This window comes from Dendrobates tinctorius, unplaced genomic scaffold (assembly GCF_039654945.1).
Source record: "Dendrobates tinctorius isolate UK_male_01 unplaced genomic scaffold, ASM3965494v1 ptg000295l, whole genome shotgun sequence".
NCBI classification, from domain to species: domain Eukaryota; kingdom Metazoa; phylum Chordata; class Amphibia; order Anura; family Dendrobatidae; genus Dendrobates; species Dendrobates tinctorius.
The window spans coordinates 2,088,131-2,115,481 of NW_027361962.1; the positions used below are offsets into that span (position 1 = coordinate 2,088,131).

Below are 27,351 nucleotides of genomic sequence, written 5' to 3' on the forward strand. Positions count from 1 at the left end.
TGTTTTACGTCACGCCTTCCTCACCGCGTCGTCGTCCATTCATTGGTTCGCACGGCTGTCGGTCTAAGTGTGCAGCCTCCCGATTGGCTGAACCAGTGTCCACAGTGTCAGTCGCCCTGTAGCTCCGTGCTAGCGCTGTGCGGTGAGTGTCAGTCTGCGGATGTGTGTTACTGTCGGCGGCTCGGGGGTCCCGTGTCTGCGCAGTGTGACGGGAGTCGTGGTCAGAAGCCCCGGTGCTCACAGCAGGGACGTGATGGCGGCTCGTTCTGGCCTCTTGCATGGCTCCCCGCACTGTTTGGAGCCTTAATAACTTTTTGTCGCGCGATTTGCACCATTTATCGCCCATTATAGTGCATTAACCCTTTCTCCCCGCTGTCTTTTATTTTATCTTTGTTTATTTCAAAGCTGGGGTCTGCTGAAGACCCCCTGATTCTGCCATGTAGCTGCAGGTGTAAAGCCCAGCACACCCAGTAGAGGGCGCTACCACAGTGATGGAAAGCACGAGATGGCAAGTGATAGCCCCCAAAAATTACAGTACTTGTAAAACTCCCAATGTCCCCCTTTTCTGAAAATGTCAATATCTAAAGGGTGAAATAAAAAATATCATATTGCCCAAACTAATAAAATTATCCCATCCGGTGCGTGCCGAAACGGGAAAAAAATGACAACCTCCAGATTCGCGGTTTTCTGGTCATTTCTCCTCCCAAATAAAATGGACCAAAAAAAAAAACCATCAGAAAGTTGTATGGAACCAAAAACGATGAGAAAATCTACATCTCGTCCCACAAAAAAACCCCAATATATCTCTACTGACCGAAGCATTAAAAGTACTGATTGCTGTCAGAATGGTAGGGCTGAAGCCGTATTGTTTTTCTTTGAAAAAAATGCCGAAAAAGTTGGTGTCACCATCACCGTACTAACCCCTAGGACAAAGCTGTTACCGCAAAGTCGTAAAAGCAAACTTCAGAAACCAATGGAGGAATGGCGGCCGTGCCGTCTTATATTTTGCCTCACTTGGAATTTTTTTTTTCGCTACATTTTATGGTAACTTGAATGGTGTCATTAAAAATTAAAACAAATCCCTGCAAAAAAACCCACAAACCCCCATATGGCTATGTGGAAAGATAAATAAATAAATAAAAGAAAAAGTTATGGCTTTTGGGAAAAGAGGGGAAAAAAACTGTGGGGTTAAATAGGAACATTGACATATAACCATGTAGATCCGAAATGGTGAGCTGCAAAAGGCAAGACGTCTGAAAAATGAAAATATTGAGATGGTGAGAGGATTTTGGAGGGTTTTGGTTTTTTTTTTAGGAAAGTGGAATTTTGTATTTCTGTGTGCAATACTCATTTTCTCCACCAGGTGGCACTGTTGATTTTTGTATGCAGTACTCTTTACTACACCAGATGGCACTGTTAGATTTTTATATTCAGTACTACTTATCTCTACAAGGTGGCATTGTTACTAAAATTTTGTGTGCAGTACTACTTTTCTCCACCAGGTAGCACTGTTGATTTCTTTATGCAGTACTATTTATCTCCACCAGGTGGCGGTGTTGCTTTTTTGTATGCACTACGTTTATCCACCAGGTAGCACTGTTGCTTTTTGCATGCAGTACTACTTTTCTCCACAAGGTGGCATTGTTGCTTTTTGTATGCAGTACTCCTTATCTCCACCAGGTGACATTTTTGCTTTTTGTATGCACTACGTTTCTCCACCAGGTAGCACTGTTGCTTTTTGCATGCAGTACTACTTTTCTCCACAAGGTGGCATTGTTGCTTTTTGTGTGCAGTACTCCTTTTCTCCACAAGGTGGCATTGTTGCTTTTTGCATGCAGTACTACTTTTCTCCACAAGGTGGCATTGTTGCTTTTGTACTCAGAGCTACTTTTCTACACCAGGTAGCACTATTGCTTTTTGTGTGCAGTACTCCTTTTATCCACAAGGTGGCATTGTTGCTTTTTGTGTGCACTACTACTTTTCTCCACAAGATGGCATTGTTGCTTTTTGTGTGCAGTACTTCTTTTCTCCACAAGGTGGCATTGTTGCTTTTTGTATGCAGTACTACTTATCTCCACCAGGTGACATTGTTGCTTTTTGTATGCACTACGTTTCTCCATCAGGTAGCACTGTTGCTTTTTGCATGCAGTACTACTTTTCTCCACAAGGTGGCATTGTTGCTTTTTGTATGCAGTACTCCTTTTCGCCGCAAGGTGGCATTGTTGCTTTTTGTGTGCAGTACTCCTTTTCTCCACAAGGAGGCATTGTTGCTTTTTGTGTGCAGTACTTCTTTTCTCCACAAGGTGGCATTGTTGCTTTTTGTGTGCAGTACTTCTTTTCTCCACAAGGTGGCATTGTTGCTTTTTGTGTGCAGTACTCCTTTTCTCCACAAGGTGACATTGTTGCTTTTTGTATGCAGTACTTCTTTTCTCCACAAGGTGGAATTGTTGCTTTTGTACTCAGAGCTACTTTTCTACACCAGGTAGCACTGTTGCTTTTTGTGTGCAGTACTCCTTTTATCCACAAGGTGGCATTGTTGCTTTTTGTGTGCACCACTACTTTTCTCCACCAGGCAGCACTGTTGATTTTTGTGTGCAGTTCTCCTTTTCTCCACAAGGTGGCATTTTTGCTTTTTGCATGCACTATTACTTTTCTCCACAAGGTGGCATTGTTGCTTTTTGTGTGCAGTACTCCTTATCTCCACCAGGTGACATTGTTGCTTTTTGTATGCAGTACTCCTTTTCTCCACAAGGAGGCATTGTTGCTTTTTGTGTGCAGTACTTCTTTTCTCCACAAGGAGGCATTGTTGCTTTTTGCGTGCAGTAGTCCTTTTCTCCACAAGGTGGCATTGTTGCTTTTTGCATGCAGTACTCCTTTTCGCCACAAGGTGGCATTGTTGCTTTTTGTGTGCAGTACTCCTTTTCTCCACAAGGAGGCATTGTTGCTTTTTGTGTGCAGTACTTCTTTTCTCCACAAGGTGGCATTGTTGCTTTTTGCGTGCAGTACTCCTTTTCGCCACAAGGTGGCATTGTTGCTTTTTGTGTGCAGTACTCCTTTTCTCCACAAAGTGGCATTGTTGCTTCTTGTGTGCAGTACTCCTTTTCTCCACAAGGTGACATTGTTGCTTTTTGTATGCAGTACTTCTTTTCTCCACAAAGTGGCATTGTTGCTTTTGTACTCAGAGCTACTTTTCTACACCAGGTAGCGCTGTTGCTTTTTGTGTGCAGTACTCCTTTTATCCACAAGGTGGCATTATTGCTTTTTGTGTGCACTACTACTTTTCTCCACCAGGCAGCACTGTTGATTTTTGTGTGCAGTTCTCCTTTTCTCCACAAGGTGGCATTTTTGCTTTTTGCATGCAGTACTACTTTTCTCCACAAGGTGGCATTGTTGCTTTTTGTGTGCAGTACTCCTTATCTCCACCAGGTGACATTGTTGCTTTTTGTATGCAGTACTCCTTTTCTCCACAAGGAGGCATTGTTGCTTTTTGTGTGCAGTACTTCTTTTCTCCACAAGGTGGCATTGTTGCTTTTTGCGTGCAGTACTACTTTTCTGCACAAGGTGGCATTGTTGCTTTTTGTATGCAGTACTCCTTTTCTCCACAAGGTGGCATTGTTGCTTTTTGTGTGCAGTACTCCTTATCTCCACCAGGTGACATTGTTGCTTTTTGTGTGCAGTACTCCTTTTATCCACAAGGTGGCATTGTTGCTTTTTGTGTGCAGTACTACTTTTCTCCACCAGGCAGCACTGTTGATTTTTGTGTGCAGTTCTCCTTTTCGCCACAAGGTGGCATTGTTGCATTTTGTATGCAGTACTTCTTTTCTCCACAAGGTGGCATTGTTGCTTTTTGCATGCAGTACTACTTTTCTCCAAAAGGTGGCATTGTTGCTTTTTGCATGCAGTACTACTTTTCTCCACAAGGTGGTATTGTTGCTTTTTGTATGCAGTACTCCTTATCTCCACCAGGTGACATTGTTGCTTTTTGTATGCTCTGCGTTTCTCCACCAGGTAGCACTGTTGCTTTTTGCATGCAGTACTCCTTTTCTCCACAAGGTGGCATTGTTGCTTTTTGTATGCAGTACTCCTTTTCTCCACAAGGTGGCATTGTTGCTTTTTGCGTGCAGTACTCCTTTTCTCCACAAGGTGGTATTGTTGCTTTTTGTATGCAGTACTACTTTTCTCCACCAGGCAGCACTGTTGAGTTTTGTGTGCAGTTCTCCTATTCTCCACAAGGTAGCATTGTTGCTTTTTGTGTGCAGTACTCCTTTTATCCACAAAGTGGCATTGTTGCTTTGTGTGCAGTACTCCTTTTATCCACAAGGTGCCATTGTTGGTTTTTGTATGCAGTACTACTTTTCTCCACCAGGTATCACTGTTGCTTTTTGTGTGCAGTTCTCCTTTTCTCCACAAAGTGACATTGTTTGCTTTTTGTATGCAGTACTTCTTTTCTCCACAAGGTGGCATTGTTGCTTTTTGCATGCAGTACTACTTTTCTCCAAAAGGTGGCATTGTTGCTTTTTGCATGCAGTACTACTTTTCTCCACAAGGTGGCATTGTTGCTTTTTTTATGCAGTACTCCTTATCTCCACCAGGTGACATTGTTGCTTTTTGTATGCTCTGCGTTTCTCCACCAGGTAGCACTGTTGCTTTTTGCATGCAGTACTCCTTTTCTCCACAAGGTGGCATTGTTGCTTTTTGTATGCAGTACTCCTTTTCTCCACAAGGTGGCATTGTTGCTTTTTGCGTGCAGTACTCCTTTTCTCCACAAGGTGGTATTGTTGCTTTTTGTATGCAGTACTACTTTTCTCCACCAGGCAGCACTGTTGAGTTTTGTGTGCAGTTCTCCTATTCTCCACAAGGTAGCATTGTTGCTTTTTGTGTGCAGTACTCCTTTTATCCACAAGGTGGCATTGTTGTTTTGTGTGCAGTACTCCTTTTATCCACAAGGTGCCATTGTTGGTTTTTGTATGCAGTACTACTTTTCTCCACCAGGTATCACTGTTGCTTTTTGTGTGCAGTTCTCCTTTTCTCCACAAAGTGACATTGTTTGCTTTTTGTATGCAGTACTTATTTTCTCCACAAGGTGGCATTGTTGCTTTTTGTGTGCAGTACTCCTTTTATCCACAAGGTGGCATTGTTGCTTTTTGTATGCAGTACTTCTTTTCTCCACAAGGTGGCATTGTTGCTTTTTGTATGCAGTACTTCTTTTCTCCACAAGGTGGCATTGTTGCTTTTTGTATGCAGTACTTCTTTTCTCCACAAGGTGGCATTGTTGCTCTTTGTATGCAGTACTTCTTTTCTCCACAAGGTGGCATTGTTGCTTTTTGTATGCAGTACTACTTTTCTCCACCAGGCAGCACTGTTGAGTTTTGTGTGCAGTTCTCCTATTCTCCACAAGGTAGCATTGTTGCTTTTTGTGTGCAGTACTCCTTTTATCCACAAGGTGGCATTGTTGCTTTTTGTGTGCAGTACTTCTTTTCTCCACAAAGTGGCATTGTTGCTTTTTGTATGCAGTACTTCTTTTCTCCACAAGGTGGCATTGTTGCTTTTTGTATGCAGTACTTCTTTTCTCCACAAGGTGGCATTGTTGCTCTTTGTATGCAGTACTTCTTTTCTCCACAAGGTGGCATTGTTGCTTTTTGTATGCAGTACTACTTTTCTCCACCAGGCAGCACTGTTGAGTTTTGTGTGCAGTTCTCCTATTCTCCACAAGGTAGCATTGTTGCTTTTTGTGTGCAGTACTCCTTTTATCCACAAGGTGGCATTGTTGCTTTTTGTATGCAGTACTACTTTTCTCCACCAGGCACCACTGTTGAGTTTTGTGTGCAGTTCTCCTATTCTCCACAAGGTAGCATTGTTGCTTTTTGTGTGCAGTACTCCTTTTATCCACAAGGTGGCATTGTTGATTTTTGTATGCAGTACTGCTTTTCTCCACCAGGCAGCACTGTTGATTTTTGTGTGCAGTTCTCCTTTTCTCCACCAGGCAGCACTGTTGATTTTTGTGTGCAGTTCTCCTTTTCTCCACAAGGTGGCATTGTTGCTTTTTGAATGCAGTACTACTTTTCTCCACAAGGTGGCATTTTTGCTTTTGTACACAGAGCTACTTTTCTCCACCAGGTAGCACTGTTGCTTTTTGCATGCAGTACTCCTTTTCTCCACAAGGTGGCATTGTTGCTTTTTGCGTGCAGTACTCCTTTTCTCCACAAGGTGGTATTGTTGCTTTTTGTGTGCAGTACTACTTTTCTCCACCAGGCAGCACTGTTGAGTTTTGTGTGCAGTTCTCCTATTCTCCACAAGGTAGCATTGTTGCTTTTTGTGTGCAGTACTCCTTTTATCCACAAGGTGGCATTGTTGCTTTTTGTATGCAGTACTCCTTATCTCCACCAGGTGACATTGTTGCTTTTTGTATGCTCTGCGTTTCTCCACCAGGTAGCACTGTTGCTTTTTGCATGCAGTACTCCTTTTCTCCACAAGGTGGCATTGTTGCTTTTTGTATGCAGTACTCCTTTTCTCCACAAGGTGGCATTGTTGCTTTTTGCGTGCAGTACTCCTTTTCTCCACAAGGTGGTATTGTAGCTTTTTGTGTGCAGTACTACTTTTCTCCACCAGGCAGCACTGTTGAGTTTTGTGTGCAGTTCTCCTATTCTCCACAAGGTAGCATTGTTGCTTTTTGTGTGCAGTACTCCTTTTATCCACAAGGTGGCATTGTTGCTTTTTGTATGCAGTACTACTTTTCTCCACCAGGCAGCACTGTTGAGTTTTGTGTGCAGTTCTCCTATTCTCCACAAGGTAGCATTGTTGCTTTTTGTGTGCAGTACTCCTTTTATCCACAAGGTGGAATTGTTGCTTTTTGTATGCAGTACTGCTTTTCTCCACCAGGCAGCACTGTTGATTTTTGTGTGCAGTTCTCCTTTTCTCCACCAGGCAGCACTGTTGATTTTTGTGTGCAGTTCTCCTTTTCTCCACAAGGTGGCATTGTTGCTTTTTGAATGCAGTACTACTTTTCTCCACAAGGTGGCATTTTTGCTTTTGTACACAGAGCTACTTTTCTCCACCAGGTAGCACTGTTGCTTTTTGCATGCAGTACTCCTTTTCTCCACAAGGTGGCATTGTTGCTTTTTGTATTCAGTACTCCTTTTCTCCACAAGGTGGCATTGTTGCTTTTTGCGTGCAGTGCTCCTTTTCTCCACAAGGTGGCATTGTTGCTTTTTGTATGCAGTACTCCTTTTCTCCACAAGGTGGCATTGTTGCTTTTTGTGTGCAGTACTCCTTTTCTCCACAAGGTGGCATTGTTGCTTTTTGTGTGCAGTACTACTTTTCTCCACCAGGCAGCACTGTTGATTTTTGTGTGCAGTTCTCCTTTTCTCCACAAGGTGGCATTGTTGCTTTTTGAATGCAGTACTACTTTTCTCCACAAGGTGGCATTGTTGCTTTTTGTGTGCAGTACTCCTTTTATCCACAAGTGGCATTGTTGCTTTTTGTGTTCAGTACTTCTTTTCTCCACAAGGTGGCATTGTTGCTTTTTGTATGCAGTACTCCTTATCTCCACCAGGTGACATTGTTGCTTTTTGTATGCACTACGTTTCTCCACCAGGTAGCACTGTTGCTTTTTGCATGCAGTACTCCTTTTCTCCACAAGGTGGCATTGTTGCTTTTTGTGTGCAGTACTACTTTTCTCCACCAGGCAGCATTGTTGATTTTTGTGTGCAGTTCTCCTTTTCGCCACAAGGTGGCATTGTTGCTTTTTGTATGCAGTACTCCTTTTCTCCACCAGGTGGCATTGTTGCTTTTTGTATGCAGTACTCCTTATCTCCACCAGGTGACATTGTTGCTTTTTGTATGCACTACGTTTCTCCACAAGGTGGCATTGTTGCTTTTTGTATGCAGTACTCCTTTTCTCCACAAGGTGGCATTGTTGCTTTTTGCGTGCAGTACTTCTTTTCTCCACAAGGTGGCATTGTTGCTTTTTGCATGCAGTACTACTTTTCTCCACAAGATGGCATTATTGCTTTTTGTGTGCAGTACTTCTTTTCTCCACAAGGTGGCATTGTTGCTTTTTGTATGCAGTACTCCTTATCTCCACCAGGTGACATTGTTGCTTTTTGTATGCACTACGTTTCTCCACCAGGTAGCACTGTTGCTTTTTGCATGCAGTACTACTTTTCTCCACAAGGTGGCATTGTTGCTTTTTGTATGCAGTACTCCTTTTCGCCACAAGGTGGCATTGTTGCTTTTTGTGTGCAGTGCTCATTTTCTCTACAAGGAGGCATTGTGGCTTTTTGTGTGCAGTACTTCTTTTCTCCACAAAGTGGCATTGTTGCTTTTTGTGTTCAGTACTTCTTTTCTCCACAAGGTGGCATTGTTGCTTTTTGTATGCAGTACTCCTTATCTCCACCAGGTGACATTGTTGCTTTTTGTATGCACTACGTTTCTCCACCAGGTAGCACTGTTGCTTTTTGCATGCAGTACTACTTTTCTCCACAAGGTGGCATTGTTGCTTTTTGTATGCAGTACTCCTTTTCGCCACAAGGTGGCATTGTTGCTTTTTGTGTGCAGTACTACTTTTCTCCACCAGGCAGCAATGTTGATTTTTGTGTGCAGTTCTCCTTTTCGCCACAAGGTGGCATTGTTGCTTTTTGTATGCAGTACTTCTTTTCTCCACAAGGTGGCATTGTTGCTTTTTGCATGCAGTACTACTTTTCTTCAAAAGGTGGCATTGTTGCTTTTTGTGTGCAGTACTCCTTTTCTCCACAAGGTGGCTTTTTGCGTGCAGTACTACTTTTCTCCACCAGGCAGCACTGTTGATTTTTCTGTGCAGTTCTCCTTTTCTCCACAAGGTAGCATTGTTGCTTTTTGTATGCAGTACTTCTTTTATCCACAATGTGGCATTGTTGCTTTTTGTATGCAGTACTACTTTTCTCCACCAGGCAGCACTGTTGATTTTTCTGTGCAGTTCTCCTTTTCTCCACAAGGTGGCATTGTTGCTTTTTGTGTGCAGTTCTTCTTTTCTCCACAAGGTGGCATTGTTGCTTTTTGTGTGCAGTTCTTCTTTTCTCCACAAGGTGGCATTGTTGCTTTTTGTATGCAGTACTCCTTTTATCCACAAGGTGGCATTGTTGCTTTTTGTATGCAGTACTTCTTTTCTCCACAAGGTGGCATTGTTGCTTTTTGTATGCAGTACTTCTTTTCTCCACAAGGTGGCATTGTTGCTTTTTGTATGCAGTACTTCTTTTCTCCACAAGGTGGCATTGTTGCTTTTTGTATGCAGTACTTCTTTTCTCCACAAGGTGGCATTGTTGCTTTTTGTATGCAGTACTTCTTTTCTCCACAAGGTGGCATTGTTGCTTTTTGTATGTAGTACTGCTTTTCTCCACCAGGCAGCACTGTTGATTTTTGTGTGCAGTTCTCCTTTTCTCCACAAGGTAGCATTGTTGCTTTTTGTGTGCAGTACTCCTTTTATCCACAAGGCGGCATTGTTGATTTTTGTGTGCAGTTCTCCTTTTCTCCACAAGGTAGCATTGTTGCTTTTTGTGTGCAGTACTCCTTTTATCCACAAGGCGGCATTGTTGCTTTTTGTATGCAGTACTTCTTTTCTCCACAAGGTGGCATTGTTGCTTTTTGTATGCAGTACTTCTTTTCTCCACAAGGTGGCATTGTTGCTTTTTGTATGCAGTACTGCTTTTCTCCACCAGGCAGCACTGTTGATTTTTGTGTGCAGTTCTCCTTTTCTCCACCAGGCAGCACTGTTGATTTTTGTGTGCAGTTCTCCTTTTCTCCACAAGGTGGCATTTTTGCTTTTGTACACAGAGCTACTTTTCTCCACCAGGTAGCACTGTTGCTTTTTGCATGCAGTACTCCTTTTCTCCACAAGGTGGCATTGTTGCTTTTTGTATTCAGTACTCCTTTTCTCCACAAGGTGGCATTGTTGCTTTTTGCGTGCAGTACTCCTTTTCTCCACAAGGTGGCATTGTTGCTTTTTGTATGCAGTACTCCTTTTCTCCACAAGGTGGCATTGTTGCTTTTTGTGTGCAGTACTCCTTTTCTCCACAAGGTGGCATTGTTGCTTTTTGTATGCAGTACTACTTTTCTCCACCAGGCAGCACTGTTGAGTTTTGTGTGCAGTTCTCCTATTCTCCACAAGGTAGCATTGTTGCTTTTTGTGTGCAGTACTCCTTTTATCCACAAGGCGGCATTGTTGCTTTTTGTGTACAGTACTACTTTTCTCCACCAGGCAGCACTGTTGATTTTTGTGTGCAGTTCTCCTTTTCTCCACAAGGTGGCATTGTTGCTTTTTGAATGCAGTACTACTTTTCTCCACAAGGTGGCATTGTTGCTTTTTGTGTGCAATACTCCTTTTATCCACAAGTGGCATTGTTGCTTTTTGTGTTCAGTACTTCTTTTCTCCACAAGGTGGCATTGTTGCTTTTTGTATGCAGTACTCCTTATCTCCACCAGGTGACATTGTTGCTTTTTGTATGCACTACGTTTCTCCACCAGGTAGCACTGTTGCTTTTTGCATGCAGTACTCCTTTTCTCCACAAGGTGGCATTGTTGCTTTTTGTGTGCAGTACTACTTTTCTCCACCAGGCAGCATTGTTGATTTTTGTGTGCAGTTCTCCTTTTCGCCACAAGGTGGCATTGTTGCTTTTTGTATGCAGTACTCCTTTTCTCCACCAGGTGGCATTGTTGCTTTTTGTATGCAGTACTCCTTATCTCCACCAGGTGACATTGTTGCTTTTTGTATGCACTACGTTTCTCCACAAGGTGGCATTGTTGCTTTTTGTATGCAGTACTCCTTTTCTCCACAAGGTGGCATTGTTGCTTTTTGCGTGCAGTACTTCTTTTCTCCACAAGGTGGCATTGTTGCTTTTTGCATGCAGTACTACTTTTCTCCACAAGATGGCATTATTGCTTTTTGTGTGCAGTACTTCTTTTCTCCACAAGGTGGCATTGTTGCTTTTTGTATGCAGTACTCCTTATCTCCACCAGGTGACATTGTTGCTTTTTGTATGCACTACGTTTCTCCACCAGGTAGCACTGTTGCTTTTTGCATGCAGTACTACTATTCTCCACAAGGTGGCATTGTTGCTTTTTGTATGCAGTACTCCTTTTCGCCACAAGGTGGCATTGTTGCTTTTTGTGTGCAGTACTCCTTTTCTCTACAAGGAGGCATTGTGGCTTTTTGTGTGCAGTACTTCTTTTCTCCACAAAGTGGCATTGTTGCTTTTTGTGTTCAGTACTTCTTTTCTCCACAAGGTGGCATTGTTGCTTTTTGTATGCAGTACTCCTTATCTCCACCAGGTGACATTGTTGCTTTTTGTATGCACTACGTTTCTCCACCAGGTAGCACTGTTGCTTTTTGCATGCAGTACTACTTTTCTCCACAAGGTGGCATTGTTGCTTTTTGTATGCAGTACTCCTTTTCGCCACAAGGTGGCATTGTTGCTTTTTGTGTGCAGTACTACTTTTCTCCACCAGGCAGCACTGTTGATTTTTGTGTGCAGTTCTCCTTTTCGCCACAAGGTGGCATTGTTGCTTTTTGTATGCAGTACTTCTTTTCTCCACAAGGTGGCATTGTTGCTTTTTGCATGCAGTACTGCTTTTCTTCAAAAGGTGGCATTGTTGCTTTTTGTGTGCAGTACTCCTTTTCTCCACAAGGTGGCTTTGTTGCTTTTTGCGTGCAGTTCTTCTTTTCTCCACAAGGTGGCATTGTTGCTTTTTGTGTGCAGTTCTTCTTTTCTCAAGGTGGCATTGTTGCTTTTTGCGTGCAGTTCTTCTTTTCTCCACAAGGTGGCATTGTTGCTTTTTGTATGCAGTACTACTTTTCTCCACCAGGCAGCACTGTTGATTTTTCTGTGCAGTCCTCCTTTTCTCCACAAGGTGGCATTGTTGCTTTTTGTGTGCAGTTCTTCTTTTCTCCACAAGGTGGCATTGTTGCTTTTTGTGTGCAGTTCTTCTTTTCTCAAGGTGGCATTGTTGCTTTTTGTATGCAGTACTCCTTTTATCCACAAGGTGGCATTGTTGCTTTTTGTATGCAGTACTTCTTTTCTCCACAAGGTGGCATTGTTGCTTTTTGTATGCAGTACTTCTTTTCTCCACAAGGTGGCATTGTTGCTTTTTGTATGCAGTACTTCTTTTCTCCACAAGGTGGCATTGTTGCTTTTTGTATGCAGTACTGCTTTTCTCCACCAGGCAGCACTGTTGATTTTTGTGTGCAGTTCTCCTTTTCTCCACAAGGTAGCATTGTTGCTTTTTGTGTGCAGTACTCCTTTTATCCACAAGGCGGCATTGTTGATTTTTGTGTGCAGTTCTCCTTTTCTCCACAAGGTAGCATTGTTGCTTTTTGTGTGCAGTACTCCTTTTATCCACAAGGCGGCATTGTTGCTTTTTGTATGCAGTACTTCTTTTCTCCACAAGGTGGCATTGTTGCTTTTTGTATGCAGTACTTCTTTTCTCCACAAGGTGGCATTGTTGCTTTTTGTATGCAGTACTGCTTTTCTCCACCAGGCAGCACTGTTGATTTTTGTGTGCAGTTCTCCTTTTCTCCACCAGGCAGCACTGTTGATTTTTGTGTGCAGTTCTCCTTTTCTCCACAAGGTGGCATTTTTGCTTTTGTACACAGAGCTACTTTTCTCCACCAGGTAGCACTGTTGCTTTTTGCATGCAGTACTCCTTTTCTCCACAAGGTGGCATTGTTACTTTTTGTATTCAGTACTCCTTTTCTCCACAAGGTGGCATTGTTGCTTTTTGCGTGCAGTACTCCTTTTCTCCACAAGGTGGCATTGTTGCTTTTTGTATGCAGTACTCCTTTTCTCCACAAGGTGGCATTGTTGCTTTTTGTGTGCAGTACTCCTTTTCTCCACAAGGTGGCATTGTTGCTTTTTGTATGCAGTACTACTTTTCTCCACCAGGCAGCACTGTTGAGTTTTGTGTGCAGTTCTCCTATTCTCCACAAGGTAGCATTGTTGCTTTTTGTGTGCAGTACTCCTTTTATCCACAAGGCGGCATTGTTGCTTTTTGTGTGCAGTACTACTTTTCTCCACCAGGCAGCACTGTTGATTTTTGTGTGCAGTTCTCCTTTTCTCCACAAGGTGGCATTGTTGCTTTTTGAATGCAGTACTACTTTTCTCCACAAGGTGGCATTGTTGCTTTTTGTGTGCAGTACTCCTTTTATCCACAAGTGGCATTGTTGCTTTTTGTGTTCAGTACTTCTTTTCTCCACAAGGTGGCATTGTTGCTTTTTGTATGCAGTACTCCTTATCTCCACCAGGTGACATTGTTGCTTTTTGTATGCACTACGTTTCTCCACCAGGTAGCACTGTTGCTTTTTGCATGCAGTACTCCTTTTCTCCACAAGGTGGCATTGTTGCTTTTTGTGTGCAGTACTACTTTTCTCCACCAGGCAGCATTGTTGATTTTTGTGTGCAGTTCTCCTTTTCGCCACAAGGTGGCATTGTTGCTTTTTGTATGCAGTACTCCTTTTCTCCACCAGGTGGCATTGTTGCTTTTTGTATGCAGTACTCCTTATCTCCACCAGGTGACATTGTTGCTTTTTGTATGCACTACGTTTCTCCACAAGGTGGCATTGTTGCTTTTTGTATGCAGTACTCCTTTTCTCCACAAGGTGGCATTGTTGCTTTTTGCGTGCAGTACTTCTTTTCTCCACAAGGTGGCATTGTTGCTTTTTACATGCAGTACTACTTTTCTCCACAAGATGGCATTATTGCTTTTTGTGTGCAGTACTTCTTTTCTCCACAAGGTGGCATTGTTGCTTTTTGTATGCAGTACTCCTTATCTCCACCAGGGGACATTGTTGCTTTTTGTATGCACTACGTTTCTCCACCAGGTAGCACTGTTGCTTTTTGCATGCAGTACTACTTTTCTCCACAAGGTGGCATTGTTGCTTTTTGTATGCAGTACTCCTTTTCGCCACAAGGTGGCATTGTTGCTTTTTGTGTGCAGTACTCCTTTTCTCTACAAGGAGGCATTGTGGCTTTTTGTGTGCAGTACTTCTTTTCTCCACAAAGTGGCATTGTTGCTTTTTGTGTTCAGTACTTCTTTTCTCCACAAGGTGGCATTGTTGCTTTTTGTATGCAGTACTCCTTATCTCCACCAGGTGACATTGTTGCTTTTTGTATGCACTACGTTTCTCCACCAGGTAGCACTGTTGCTTTTTGCATGCAGTACTACTTTTCTCCACAAGGTGGCATTGTTGCTTTTTGTATGCAGTACTCCTTTTCGCCACAAGGTGGCATTGTTGCTTTTTGTGTGCAGTACTCCTTTTATCCACAAGGCAGCACTGTTGATTTTTGTGTGCAGTTCTCCTTTTCGCCACAAGGTGGCATTGTTGCTTTTTGTATGCAGTACTTCTTTTCTCCACAAGGTGGCATTGTTGCTTTTTGCATGCAGTACTACTTTTCTCCAAAAGGTGGCATTGTTGCTTTTTGTGTGCAGTACTCCTTATATCCACCAGGTGACATTGTTGCTTTTTGTATGCACTGCGTTTCTCCACCAGGTAGCACTGTTGCTTTTTGCATGCAGTACTACTTTTCGCCACAAGGTGGCATTGTTGCTTTTTGTATGCAGTACTCCTTTTCTCCACAGGGTGGCTTTGTTGCTTTTTGCGTGCAGTACTTCTTTTCTCCACCAGGCAGCACTGTTGATTTTTCTGTGCAGTTCTCCTTTTCTCCACAAGGTAGCATTGTTGCTTTTTGTATGCAGTACTTCTTTTATCCACAATGTGGCATTGTTGCTTTTTGTATGCAGTACTACTTTTCTCCACAAGGTGGCATTGTTGCTTTTTGTGTGCAGTTCTTCTTTTCTCCACAAGGTGTCATTGTTGCTTTTTGTGTGCAGTTCTTCTTTTCTCCACAAGGTGACATTGTTTGCTTTTTGTATGCAGTACTTCTTTTCTCCACAAGGTGGCATTGTTGCTTTTTGTGTGCAGTACTCCTTTTATCCACAAGGTGGCATTGTTGCTTTTTGTATGCAGTACTTCTTTTCTCCACAAGGTGGCATTGTTGCTTTTTGTATGCAGTACTTCTTTTCTCCACAAGGTGGCATTGTTGCTTTTTGTATGCAGTACTTCTTTTCTACACAAGGTGGCATTGTTGCTTTTTGTATGCAGTACTTCTTTTCTCCACAAGGTGGCATTGTTGCTTTTTGTATGCAGTACTGCTTTTCTCCACCAGGCAGCACTGTTGATTTTTGTGTGCAGTTCTCCTTTTCTCCACCAGGCAGCACTGTTGATTTTTGTGTGCAGTTCTCCTTTTCTCCACAAGGTGGCATTTTTACTTTTGTACACAGAGCTACTTTTCTCCACCAGGTAGCACTGTTGCTTTTTGCATGCAGTACTCCTTTTCTCCACAAGGTGGCATTGTTGCTTTTTGTATTCAGTACTCCTTTTCTCCACAAGGTGGCATTGTTGCTTTTTGCGTGCAGTACTCCTTTTCTCCACAAGGTGGCATTGTTGCTTTTTGTATGCAGCACTCCTTTTCTCCACAAGGTGGCATTGTTGCTTTTTGTGTGCAGTACTCCTTTTCTCCACAAGGTGGCATTGTTGCTTTTTGTATGCAGTACTACTTTTCTCCACCAGGCAGCACTGTTGAGTTTTGTGTGCAGTTCTCCTATTCTCCACAAGGTAGCATTGTTGCTTTTTGTGTGCAGTACTCCTTTTATCCACAAGGCGGCATTGTTGCTTTTTGTGTGCAGTACTACTTTTCTCCACCAGGCAGCACTGTTGATTTTTGTGTGCAGTTCTCCTTTTCTCCACAAGGTGGCATTGTTGCTTTTTGAATGCAGTACTACTTTTCTCCACAAGGTGGCATTGTTGCTTTTTGTGTGCAGTACTCCTTTTATCCACAAGTGGCATTGTTGCTTTTTGTGTTCAGTACTTCTTTTCTCCACAAGGTGGCATTGTTGCTTTTTGTATGCAGTACTCCTTATCTCCACCAGGTGACATTGTTGCTTTTTGTATGCACTACGTTTCTCCACCAGGTAGCACTGTTGCTTTTTGCATGCAGTACTCCTTTTCTCCACAAGGTGGCATTGTTGCTTTTTGTGTGCAGTACTACTTTTCTCCACCAGGCAGCATTGTTGATTTTTGTGTGCAGTTCTCCTTTTCGCCACAAGGTGGCATTGTTGCTTTTTGTATGCAGTACTCCTTTTCTCCACCAGGTGGCATTGTTGCTTTTTGTATGCAGTACTCCTTATCTCCACCAGGTGACATTGTTGCTTTTTGTATGCACTACGTTTCTCCACAAGGTGGCATTGTTGCTTTTTGTATGCAGTACTCCTTTTCTCCACAAGGTGGCATTGTTGCTTTTTGCGTGCAGTACTTCTTTTCTCCACAAGGTGGCATTGTTGCTTTTTGCATGCAGTACTACTTTTCTCCACAAGATGGCATTATTGCTTTTTGTGTGCAGTACTTCTTTTCTCCACAAGGTGGCATTGTTGCTTTTTGTATGCAGTACTCCTTATCTCCACCAGGTGACATTGTTGCTTTTTGTATGCACTACGTTTCTCCACCAGGTAGCACTGTTGCTTTTTGCATGCAGTACTACTTTTCTCCACAAGGTGGCATTGTTGCTTTTTGTATGCAGTACTCCTTTTCGCCACAAGGTGGCATTGTTGCTTTTTGTGTGCAGTACTACTTTTCTCTACAAGGAGGCATTGTGGCTTTTTGTGTGCAGTACTTCTTTTCTCCACAAAGTGGCATTGTTGCTTTTTGTATGCAGTACTCCTTATCTCCACCAGGTGACATTGTTGCTTTTTGTATGCACTACGTTTCTCCACCAGGTAGCACTGTTGCTTTTTGCATGCAGTACTACTTTTCTCCACAAGGTGGCATTGTTGCTTTTTGTATGCAGTACTCCTTTTCGCCACAAGGTGGCATTGTTGCTTTTTGTGTGCAGTACTACTTTTCTCCACCAGGCAGCACTGTTGATTTTTGTGTGCAGTTCTCCTTTTCGCCACAAGGTGGCATTGTTGCTTTTTGTATGCAGTACTTCTTTTCTCCACAAGGTGGCATTGTTGCTTTTTGCATGCAGTACTGCTTTTCTTCAAAAGGTGGCATTGTTGCTTTTTGTGTGCAGTACTCCTTTTCTCCACAAGGTGGCTTTGTTGCTTTTTGCGTGCAGTACTACTTTTCTCCACCAGGCAGCACTGTTGATTTTTCTGTGCAGTTCTCCTTTTCTCCACAAGGTAGCATTGTTGCTTTTTGTATGCAGTACTTCTTTTATCCACAATGTGGCATTGTTGCTTTTTGTATGCAGTACTACTTTTCTCCACCAGGCAGCACTGTTGATTTTTCTGTGCAGTTCTCCTTTTCTCCACAAGGTGGCATTGTTGCTTTTTGTGTGCAGTTCTTCTTTTCTCCTCAAGGTGGCATTGTTGCTTTTTGTGTGCAGTTCTTCTTTTCTCCACAAGGTGGCATTGTTGCTTTTTGTATGCAGTACTCCTTTTATCCACAAGGTGGCATTGTTGCTTTTTGTATGCAGTACTTCTTTTCTCCACAAGGTGGCATTGTTGCTTTTTGTATGCAGTACTTCTTTTCTCCACAAGGTGGCATTGTTGCTTTTTGTATGCAGTACTTCTTTTCTCCACAAGGTGGCATTGTTGCTTTTTGTATGCAGTACTGCTTTTCTCCACCAGGCAGCACTGTTGATTTTTGTGTGCAGTTCTCCTTTTCTCCACAAGGTAGCATTGTTGCTTTTTGTGTGCAGTACTCCTTTTATCCACAAGGCGGCATTGTTGATTTTTGTGTGCAGTTCTCCTTTTCTCCACAAGGTAGCATTGTTGCTTTTTGTGTGCAGTACTCCTTTTATCCACAAGGCGGCATTGTTGCTTTTTGTATGCAGTACTTCTTTTCTCCACAAGGTGGCATTGTTGCTTTTTGTATGCAGTACTTCTTTTCTCCACAAGGTGGCATTGTTGCTTTTTGTATGCAGTACTGCTTTTCTCCACCAGGCAGCACTGTTGATTTTTGTGTGCAGTTCTCCTTTTCTCCACCAGGCAGCACTGTTGATTTTTGTGTGCAGTTCTCCTTTTCTCCACAAGGTGGCATTTTTGCTTTTGTACACAGAGCTACTTTTCTCCACCAGGTAGCACTGTTGCTTTTTGCATGCAGTACTCCTTTTCTCCACAAGGTGGCATTGTTGCTTTTTGTATTCAGTACTCCTTGTCTCCACAAGGTGGCATTGTTGCTTTTTGCGTGCAGTACTCCTTTTCTCCACAAGGCGGCATTGTTGATTTTTGTGTGCAGTTCTCCTTTTCTCCACAAGGTAGCATTGTTGCTTTTTGTGTGCAGTACTCCTTTTATCCACAAGGCGGCATTGTTGCTTTTTGTATGCAGTACTTCTTTTCTCCACAAGGTGGCATTGTTGCTTTTTGTATGCAGTACTTCTTTTCTCCACAAGGTGGCATTGTTGCTTTTTGTATGCAGTACTGCTTTTCTCCACCAGGCAGCACTGTTGATTTTTGTGTGCAGTTCTCCTTTTCTCCACCAGGCAGCACTGTTGATTTTTGTGTGCAGTTCTCCTTTTCGCCACAAGGTGGCATTGTTGCTTTTTGTATGCAGTACTCCTTTTCTCCACCAGGTGGCATTGTTGCTTTTTGTATGCAGTACTCCTTATCTCCACCAGGTGACATTGTTGCTTTTTGTATGCACTACGTTTCTCCACAAGGTGGCATTGTTGCTTTTTGTATGCAGTACTTCTTTTCTCCACAAGGTGGCATTGTTGCTTTTTGCGTGCAGTACTTCTTTTCTCCACAAGGTGGCATTGTTGCTTTTTGCATGCAGTACTACTTTTCTCCACAAGATGGCATTATTGCTTTTTGTGTGCAGTACTTCTTTTCTCCACAAGGTGGCATTGTTGCTTTTTGTATGCAGTACTCCTTATCTCCACCAGGTGACATTGTTGCTTTTTGTATGCACTACGTTTCTCCACCAGGTAGCACTGTTGCTTTTTGCATGCAGTACTACTTTTCTCCACAAGGTGGCATTGTTGCTTTTTGTATGCAGTACTCCTTTTCGCCACAAGGTGGCATTGTTGCTTTTTGTGTGCAGTACTACTTTTCTCTACAAGGAGGCATTGTGGCTTTTTGTGTGCAGTACTTCTTTTCTCCACAAAGTGGCATTGTTGCTTTTTGTATGCAGTACTCCTTATCTCCACCAGGTGACATTGTTGCTTTTTGTATGCACTACGTTTCTCCACCAGGTAGCACTGTTGCTTTTTGCATGCAGTACTACTTTTCTCCACAAGGTGGCATTGTTGCTTTTTGTATGCAGTACTCCTTTTCGCCACAAGGTGGCATTGTTGCTTTTTGTGTGCAGTACTACTTTTCTCCACCAGGCAGCACTGTTGATTTTTGTGTGCAGTTCTCCTTTTCGCCACAAGGTGGCATTGTTGCTTTTTGTATGCAGTACTTCTTTTCTCCACAAGGTGGCATTGTTGCTTTTTGCATGCAGTACTGCTTTTCTTCAAAAGGTGGCATTGTTGCTTTTTGTATGCAGTACTCCTTTTCTCCACAAGGTGGCATTGTTGCTTTTTGCGTGCAGTACTTCTTTTCTCCACAAGGTGGCATTGTTGCTTTTTGCATGCAGTACTACTTTTCTCCACAAGGTGGCATTGTTGCTTTTTGTATGCAGTACTTCTTTTCTCCACAAGGTGGCATTGTTGCTTTTTGTATGCAGTACTGCTTTTCTCCACCAGGCAGCACTGTTGATTTTTGTGTGCAGTTCTCCTTTTCTCCACAAGGTAGCATTGTTGCTTTTTGTGTGCAGTACTCCTTTTATCCACAAGGCGGCATTGTTGATTTTTGTGTGCAGTTCTCCTTTTCTCCACAAGGTAGCATTGTTGCTTTTTGTGTGCAGTACTCCTTTTATCCACAAGGCGGCATTGTTGCTTTTTGTATGCAGTACTTCTTTTCTCCACAAGGTGGCATTGTTGCTTTTTGTATGCAGTACTTCTTTTCTCCACAAGGTGGCATTGTTGCTTTTTGTATGCAGTACTGCTTTTCTCCACCAGGCAGCACTGTTGCTTTTTGTGTGCAGTTCTCCTTTTCTCCACCAGGCAGCACTGTTGATTTTTGTGTGCAGTTCTCCTTTTCTCCACAAGGTGGCATTTTTGCTTTTGTACACAGAGCTACTTTTCTCCACCAGGTAGCACTGTTGCTTTTTGCATGCAGTACTCCTTTTCTCCACAAGGTGGCATTGTTGCTTTTTGTATTCAGTACTCCTTGTCTCCACAAGGTGGCATTGTTGCTTTTTGCGTGCAGTACTCCTTTTCTCCACAAGGTGGCATTGTTGCTTTTTGTATGCAGTACTCCTTTTCTCCACAAGGTGGCATTGTTGCTTTTTGTGTGCAGTACTCCTTTTCTCCACAAGGTGGCATTGTTGCTTTTTGTATGCAGTACTACTTTTCTCCACCAGGCAGCACTGTTGAGTTTTGTGTGCAGTTCTCCTATTCTCCACAAGGTAGCATTGTTGCTTTTTGTGTGCAGTACTCCTTTTATCCACAAGGCGGCATTGTTGCTTTTTGTGTGCAGTAATACTTTTCTCCACCAGGCAGCACTGTTGATTTTTGTGTGCAGTTCTCCTTTTCTCCACAAGGTGGCATTGTTGCTTTTTGAATGCAGTACTACTTTTCTCCACAAGGTGGCATTGTTGCTTTTTGTGTGCAGTACTCCTTTTATCCACAAGTGGCATTGTTGCTTTTTGTGTTCAGTACTTCTTTTCTCCACAAGGTGGCATTGTTGCTTTTTGTATGCAGTACTCCTTATCTCCACCAGGTGACATTGTTGCTTTTTGTATGCACTACGTTTCTCCACCAGGTAGCACTGTTGCTTTTTGCATGCAGTACTCCTTTTCTCCACAAGGTGGCATTGTTTCTTTTTGTGTGCAGTACTACTTTTCTCCACCAGGCAGCATTGTTGATTTTTGTGTGCAGTTCTCCTTTTCGCCACAAGGTGGCATTGTTGCTTTTTGTATGCAGTACTCCTTTTCTCCACCAGGTGGCATTGTTGCTTTTTGTATGCAGTACTCCTTATCTCCACCAGGTGACATTGTTGCTTTTTGTATGCACTACGTTTCTCCACAAGCTGGCATTGTTGCTTTTTGTATGCAGTACTCCTTTTCTCCACAAGGTGGCATTGTTGCTTTTTGCGTGCAGTACTTCTTTTCTCCACAAGGTGGCATTGTTGCTTTTTGCATGCAGTACTACTTTTCTCCACAAGATGGCATTATTGCTTTTTGTGTGCAGTACTTCTTTTCTCCACAAGGTGGCATTGTTGCTTTTTGTATGCAGTACTCCTTATCTCCACCAGGTGACATTGTTGCTTTTTGTATGCACTACGTTTCTCCACCAGGTAGCACTGTTGCTTTTTGCATGCAGTACTACTTTTCTCCACAAGGTGGCATTGTTGCTTTTTGTATGCAGTACTCCTTTTCGCCACAAGGTGGCATTGTTGCTTTTTGTGTGCAGTACTCCTTTTCTCTACAAGGAGGCATTGTGGCTTTTTGTGTGCAGTACTTCTTTTCTCCACAAAGTGGCATTGTTGCTTTTTGTGTTCAGTACTTCTTTTCTCCACAAGGTGGCATTGTTGCTTTTTGTATGCAGTACTCCTTATCTCCACCAGGTGACATTGTTGCTTTTTGTATGCACTACGTTTCTCCACCAGGTAGCACTGTTGCTTTTTGCATGCAGTACTACTTTTCTCCACAAGGTGGCATTGTTGCTTTTTGTATGCAGTACTCCTTTTCGCCACAAGGTGGCATTGTTGCTTTTTGTATGCAGTACTTCTTTTCTCCACAAGGTGGCATTGTTGCTTTTTGCATGCAGTACTACTTTTCTCCAAAAGGTGGCATTGTTGCTTTTTGTGTGCAGTACTCCTTATATCCACCAGGTGACATTGTTGCTTTTTGTATGCACTGCGTTTCTCCACCAGGTAGCACTGTTGCTTTTTGCATGCAGTACTACTTTTCGCCACAAGGTGGCATTGTTGCTTTTTGTATGCAGTACTCCTTTTCTCCACAGGGTGGCTTTGTTGCTTTTTGCGTGCAATACTTCTTTTCTCCACCAGGCAGCACTGTTGATTTTTCTGTGCAGTTCTCCTTTTCTCCACAAGGTAGCATTGTTGCTTTTTGTATGCAGTACTTCTTTTATCCACAATGTGGCATTGTTGCTTTTTGTATGCAGTACTACTTTTCTCCACCAGGCAGCACTGTTGATTTTTCTGTGCAGTTCTCCTTTTCTCCACAAGGTGGCATTGTTGCTTTTTGTGTGCAGTTCTTCTTTTCTCCACAAGGTGTCATTGTTGCTTTTTGTGTGCAGTTCTTCTTTTCTCCACAAGGTGACAGTTTGCTTTTTGTATGCAGTACTTCTTTTCTCCACAAGGTGGCATTGTTGCTTTTTGTGTGCAGTACTCCTTTTATCCACAAGGTGGCATTGTTGCTTTTTGTATGCAGTACTTCTTTTCTCCACAAGGTGGCATTGTTGCTTTTTGTATGCAGTACTTCTTTTCTCCACAAGGTGGCATTGTTGCTTTTTGTATGCAGTACTTCTTTTCTCCACAAGGTGGCATTGTTGCTTTTTGTATGCAGTACTGCTTTTCTCCACCATGCAGCACTGTTGATTTTTGTGTGCAGTTCTCCTTTTCTCCACAAGGTAGCATTGTTGCTTTTTGTGTGCAGTACTCCTTTTATCCACAAGGCGGCATTGTTGATTTTTGTGTGCAGTTCTCCTTTTATCCACAAGGCAGCATTGTTGCTTTTTGTATGCAGTACTTCTTTTCTCCACAAGGCGGCATTGTTGCTTTTTGTATGCAGTACTTCTTTTCTCCACAAGGTGGCATTGTTGCTTTTTGTATGCAGTACTGCTTTTCTCCACCAGGCTGCACTGTTGATTTTTGTGTGCAGTTCTCCTTTTCTCCACCAGGCAGCACTGTTGATTTTTGTGTGCAGTTCTCCTTTTCTCCACAAGGTGGCATTGTTGCTTTTTGAATGCAGTACTACTTTTCTCCACAAGGTGGCATTTTTGCTTTTGTACACAGAGCTACTTTTCTCCACCAGGTAGCACTGTTGCTTTTTGTGTGCAGTACTCCTTTTATCCACAAGGTGGCATTGTTGCTTTGTGTGCAGTTCTCCTTTTATCCACAAGGTGGCATTGTTGGTTTTTGTATGCAGTACTACTTTTCTCCACCAGGCAACACTGTTGATTTTTGTGTGCAGTTCTCCTTTTCTCCACCAGGTAGCACTGTTGCTTTTTGTGTGCAGTACTCCTTTTATCCACAAGGTGGCATTGTTGCTTTGTGTGCAGTTCTCCTTTTATCCACAAGGTGGCATTGTTGGTTTTTGTATGCAGTACTACTTTTCTCCACCAGGCAGCACTGTTGATTTTTGTGTGCAGTTCTCCTTTACTCCACAAGGTGGCATTGTTGCTTTTTGTATGTAGTACTTCTTTTCTCCACAAGGTGGCATTGTTGCTTTTTGTATGCAGTGCTTCTTTTCTCCACAAGGTGGCATTGTTGCTTTTTGTATGCAGTACTTCTTTTCTCCACAAGGTGGCATTGTTGCTTTTTGTGTGCAGTTCTCCTTTTCTCCACAAGGTGGCATTGTTGCTTTTTGTGTGCAGTACTACTATTTTTGTCCACATGGTGGCATTGTAGATTTTTGTATGCAGTACTAATTTTCTGCACTGTGTAGCACTGTTGATTTTTGTATACAGTACTACTTTTCTCCCCAAGGTGCCATTGTTTTCTCCATGCAGTACTACTTTTCTCCACTATGTAGCGCTGTTGATTTCTTTTCTCCCCCAGGTGACGCTGTCTTTTCTCCATCATGTAGCACTGTTTATTTCTATATGCAGTATTTCTTTTCTCCACCGGGTGGCACTGTTGATTTTTGTAGGCAGTATTTCTCTTCTCCACCAGGTGGCACTGTTGATTTTTCATCTGACATTAGCGCTCATAGAGGGCTGCGGAGTTCCCGATAGTTTCTGATTTTTGGGGGGGCACTTTCCATGTGTTTTTTTTTTTTTATATGGAAGCTGCTTTTATAAGTTGCGTTTATTAATCAAGATGAACATTTTTTTTCCTCCTGGCAATTAAAGGGTTATTCAGACTCGGCTGATCGCTGGGGCCTTACCTCCCGGACCCCAATGATTCGTATTGTGTTTTCTTTTTGATCATAGGATGTTTTTTGCGTAACAAAATGGCAGAGAAACGTCACCCAAAATGGTGTCACATGGCCCCTGCCCAGAGGTGGCCGGGGTGGCGTAACCAATGCATGGTCCTAATAATGTGGACCCACCACAGGGTGTGTGCACCAGCGCTGCCGGCCCGCGGCGGGGGAGCGGACGCGATCACGGTGCAGATTCTCTCCTCTTTAGCTCCGGTGCTGATGGCACGTTCATGCTCGGCGGCCGCCCGCCGTCACTTTTCCCGTTCGCCCACTTTGTGCTTCTCCAGGGAGCCGGATGCGGCAGAGAGTTCAGAGCGTGGAGTAAAAGGCCGATCGGTGACAGGCTCCAGCTGCTGCGCGTTATCGCGTCGCTCCCAGTCCCGCCACATCGTGCACCGTGGGACTAACAATCTGCAGCTGTTCCCCCCCAGCAACAAAGTGGTTAAAGTCTCCCCTAATATCCCCCGCGTGTCAGGATTTGGCAGCGCTCTTCTCTTGCCTGCGAGGGCGCCCGGTCCGTGTCCTCCTCCTGCTGAATATTTCATCCCATCTGAGGAAGAGTTAATGGAAGGAGACGCTCTCTGCTCTTCATCCATTAGAAGCAGCCCTGGGAGGCATCGCCCGGCCCCGTCTCATGTGCCCGCCGAGTGCCAGAGGCAGGGAGGCTCCCCCGAGGGTGAGTGCAGGCAGAGAGCGAGCAGCAGAAGAGCGTGCGAAAAAGGGGAGACCGGGCCAAGAACGGGAGCGGCCTCCATCATACATACCCGTCATCCTGCGCTGGCACCTGAGCGTCGCCATCTGAGTTATGGGAAAGCTGGGTTCTGTGAAATGCGGCAGATTTGGGTCAAGAATTCCTTGTTTGTCACCCAGCTTTCCTGTAATCAGATTATTGGTGAATTAACCCTTTCTGTAATGTCTGCTTTCTCGTAGACCATGCTCCACATGTACAGAAAGTGCCCATTGTCAGAGAGGCTGATACGCGCCATCTCCTCCATCCGCTCTCTTCCCGGAGACACCGTAGAGTCCCTCATCCGGAAGGTAAGTGTCTGATAGCTGTGGGCCCCACCTACGTGGTAATGGGGGGTCTCTCATCCCTTCCTGGTGGGGAATGTATAGAATACATGACTCTCCCCCAAAAAATGAGCACATCTGTGTCCACAAGGACGGAAAACACGGACACGACCTTTAACCTTGACTCTGTCTTTTCTCTCTGTCTACAGGGGGCCGACGTCAATGGTCCCCATGACACCCTGATGCCCCTGCACAGCGCCTGCATGGTGTGCGACAGCGACTGCGTGGAGCTGCTTCTGGAGCACGGAGCCAATGTCAGTGGTCTTATTAAAGGGGATTCCAGTTTTCTGTCTTATCCTAGCTCTGTCTCCATTTTCAGGATTTCTGCTTTCTGTCAGTGAATAGAAAACATTTCCAGTGGCTTTATAACCAACATAAACCTAATATTTCACAGCTGAAGGTTTGCTGCCGTCGCATCCAGTGTCCACAATCCTCAGTGAGCTGAACCGGGCGGATACCTGTTACCGGCGCCGACTCTTTAGCTCACAGAGGATTATATACCCTGGACACACTGGAGCAGACCCTCAGCTGTGAGAAGTATCTGATATATCCAGTCTATGACTGCGTTTCTCTGTCCTGCAGGTGAATGCCCTCGATGGCTACCAGCGCACAGCCCTGCACTACGCAGCAGAGAAGGACGAGACCTGCGTGGAGATTCTTCTGGAATGCGGCGCCGACCCTAATGCCCCCGATGGGAATCAGGACGCTCCGTTACACTGGGCAGCTTTCAAAAACATGGACGGCTGTGTGCAGGCGTTACTAGAGGGGGGCGCAAATGCCAATGCCAGAGACTACAACCAGGACACCCCCCTAAGCTGGGCAGTAATGAAAGGCAACCTAGAGAGCGTGCGCCTGCTCCTGGAGTACGGGGCCCGGCCCGACACTGCCAACCTCAAGGGTCAGTACCCCGCGGGGCGGCTGGCCATTCTGATGGGTCGAGGCCTGGGGGGCGAGAGGGAGGAGGAATGCCTGGAACTGCTGCACAGAGCTTGTGGTACCCTCAGGTTGCGAAGAGAAGGAGGGATCCCCCCCGAGGCCACCCGGGACACCCAGCTACGCCAGCGTCTGCTCAAACTCTGCTCCGTCCCCGGCACTTTAAAAGCTTTGGCACGTCGGGCGGTTAGGGGCAGCCTCGGAGATCGCCAGTTATCGCAAGTGGTGACTGAGTTGCCTATTCCTAAGTCGATCCAGGACTACGTTCTGCTTCTGCACTGAAGTCATATCCAAGGACAGGAGAAGACCACCGCGCTGCCATATTGTCCCACCCGGGTGTTCTCCCAGTGTATCGGGCAGCAATGACCGGTGTTTATGATGCCTTATGGAGATCCAGCATCATCTCCCGTGATGGGGGACGTCACTGGGAAGGACGTCGGTCTTCATACTAATTCCCAGACTTATTGGGTTTTGGACGATGGGGGGACGGGGTTTTGTTGTCACCTGAATTTTTTCTTTTTATTATTCTTAGGAGTCATAAAAGCAGATTAAAGCCTTTTGATATCTGCCGAACCTAAAAATTGTTTTCTTTGGATTTATCATTGTCAAAGAGCCCCATTATGTCCTTCCATGGTCCCCCCAAAGCTGGCCATACGCATGAGATGGCGGTGTCTCCCAGCTCCCCATACACCTCCCCGCTCATGTAGAGACAGGAGAAAGCTGCCGAGAGACGTCTCTTATCTCCCCTAAAGGGGCGGACGTTGAAATTCCATCTGCCCGATCCTTCTCTCCTACGGTATCACCCATCTGCAGAAAGTCGGGGGCCTCCATACACATACGTTGGTCCCACAGAAACCGTCAGGTTCGGTCGACGTTTATCTAATATGAATGGGATCATTAAAGGGGTTGTCGACTGCAGACTTGTGACTCGAGGATTCTCCAGTGCCAGCGGTGGGCCATTGACCGCAAACATATGGTTTGCATACATGCGGTCACATGCAGACTAGACGTGCGCGTCCTCGCTCAATGCAAGTGTATAGAGCCAGGCCGGACATGACTAGTCGGAATGTAGCCGAACATCTACAAATCACATACTTGCGGTCTCATAACCACCCGCTCCTGACACTGGAAAATCTTCACACTGCAGTGAGGACTCAAAAGTCTGCAGT

General features: G+C 44.1%; 1 protein-coding gene across 2 annotated transcripts; it reads left to right on the forward strand.

The window, feature by feature from the left end:
- Window positions 1–26,763, forward strand: ASB8 (ankyrin repeat and SOCS box containing 8). Of its 2 annotated transcripts, none has more exons than XM_073560311.1 (4): window positions 1–142; window positions 25,109–25,216; window positions 25,399–25,503; window positions 25,832–26,763. In XM_073560311.1, exons 2-4 carry the CDS (start codon window positions 25,112–25,114, stop codon window positions 26,462–26,464), a joined length of 843 nt encoding a protein of 280 aa, XP_073416412.1. In that variant the 5' UTR covers window positions 1–142; window positions 25,109–25,111; the 3' UTR covers window positions 26,465–26,763. The 2 variants fall into 2 exon arrangements, with proteins under 2 accessions (XP_073416412.1, XP_073416411.1); XM_073560310.1 differs by lacking the exon at window positions 1–142 and adding an exon at window positions 186–1,277.
- The last annotated feature ends 588 nt before the right edge of the window (window positions 26,764–27,351 follow it).

Bases quoted from the DNA above. Each gene is read 5' to 3' on its own strand.
- ASB8 (XM_073560310.1), top strand. The intron at 25,217-25,398 runs GTAAGTGTCTGA...CTCTGTCTACAG, and splicing joins TAGAGTCCCTCATCCGGAAG to GGGGCCGACGTCAATGGTCC. The intron at 25,504-25,831 runs GTCAGTGGTCTT...TCTGTCCTGCAG, and splicing joins TTCTGGAGCACGGAGCCAAT to GTGAATGCCCTCGATGGCTA.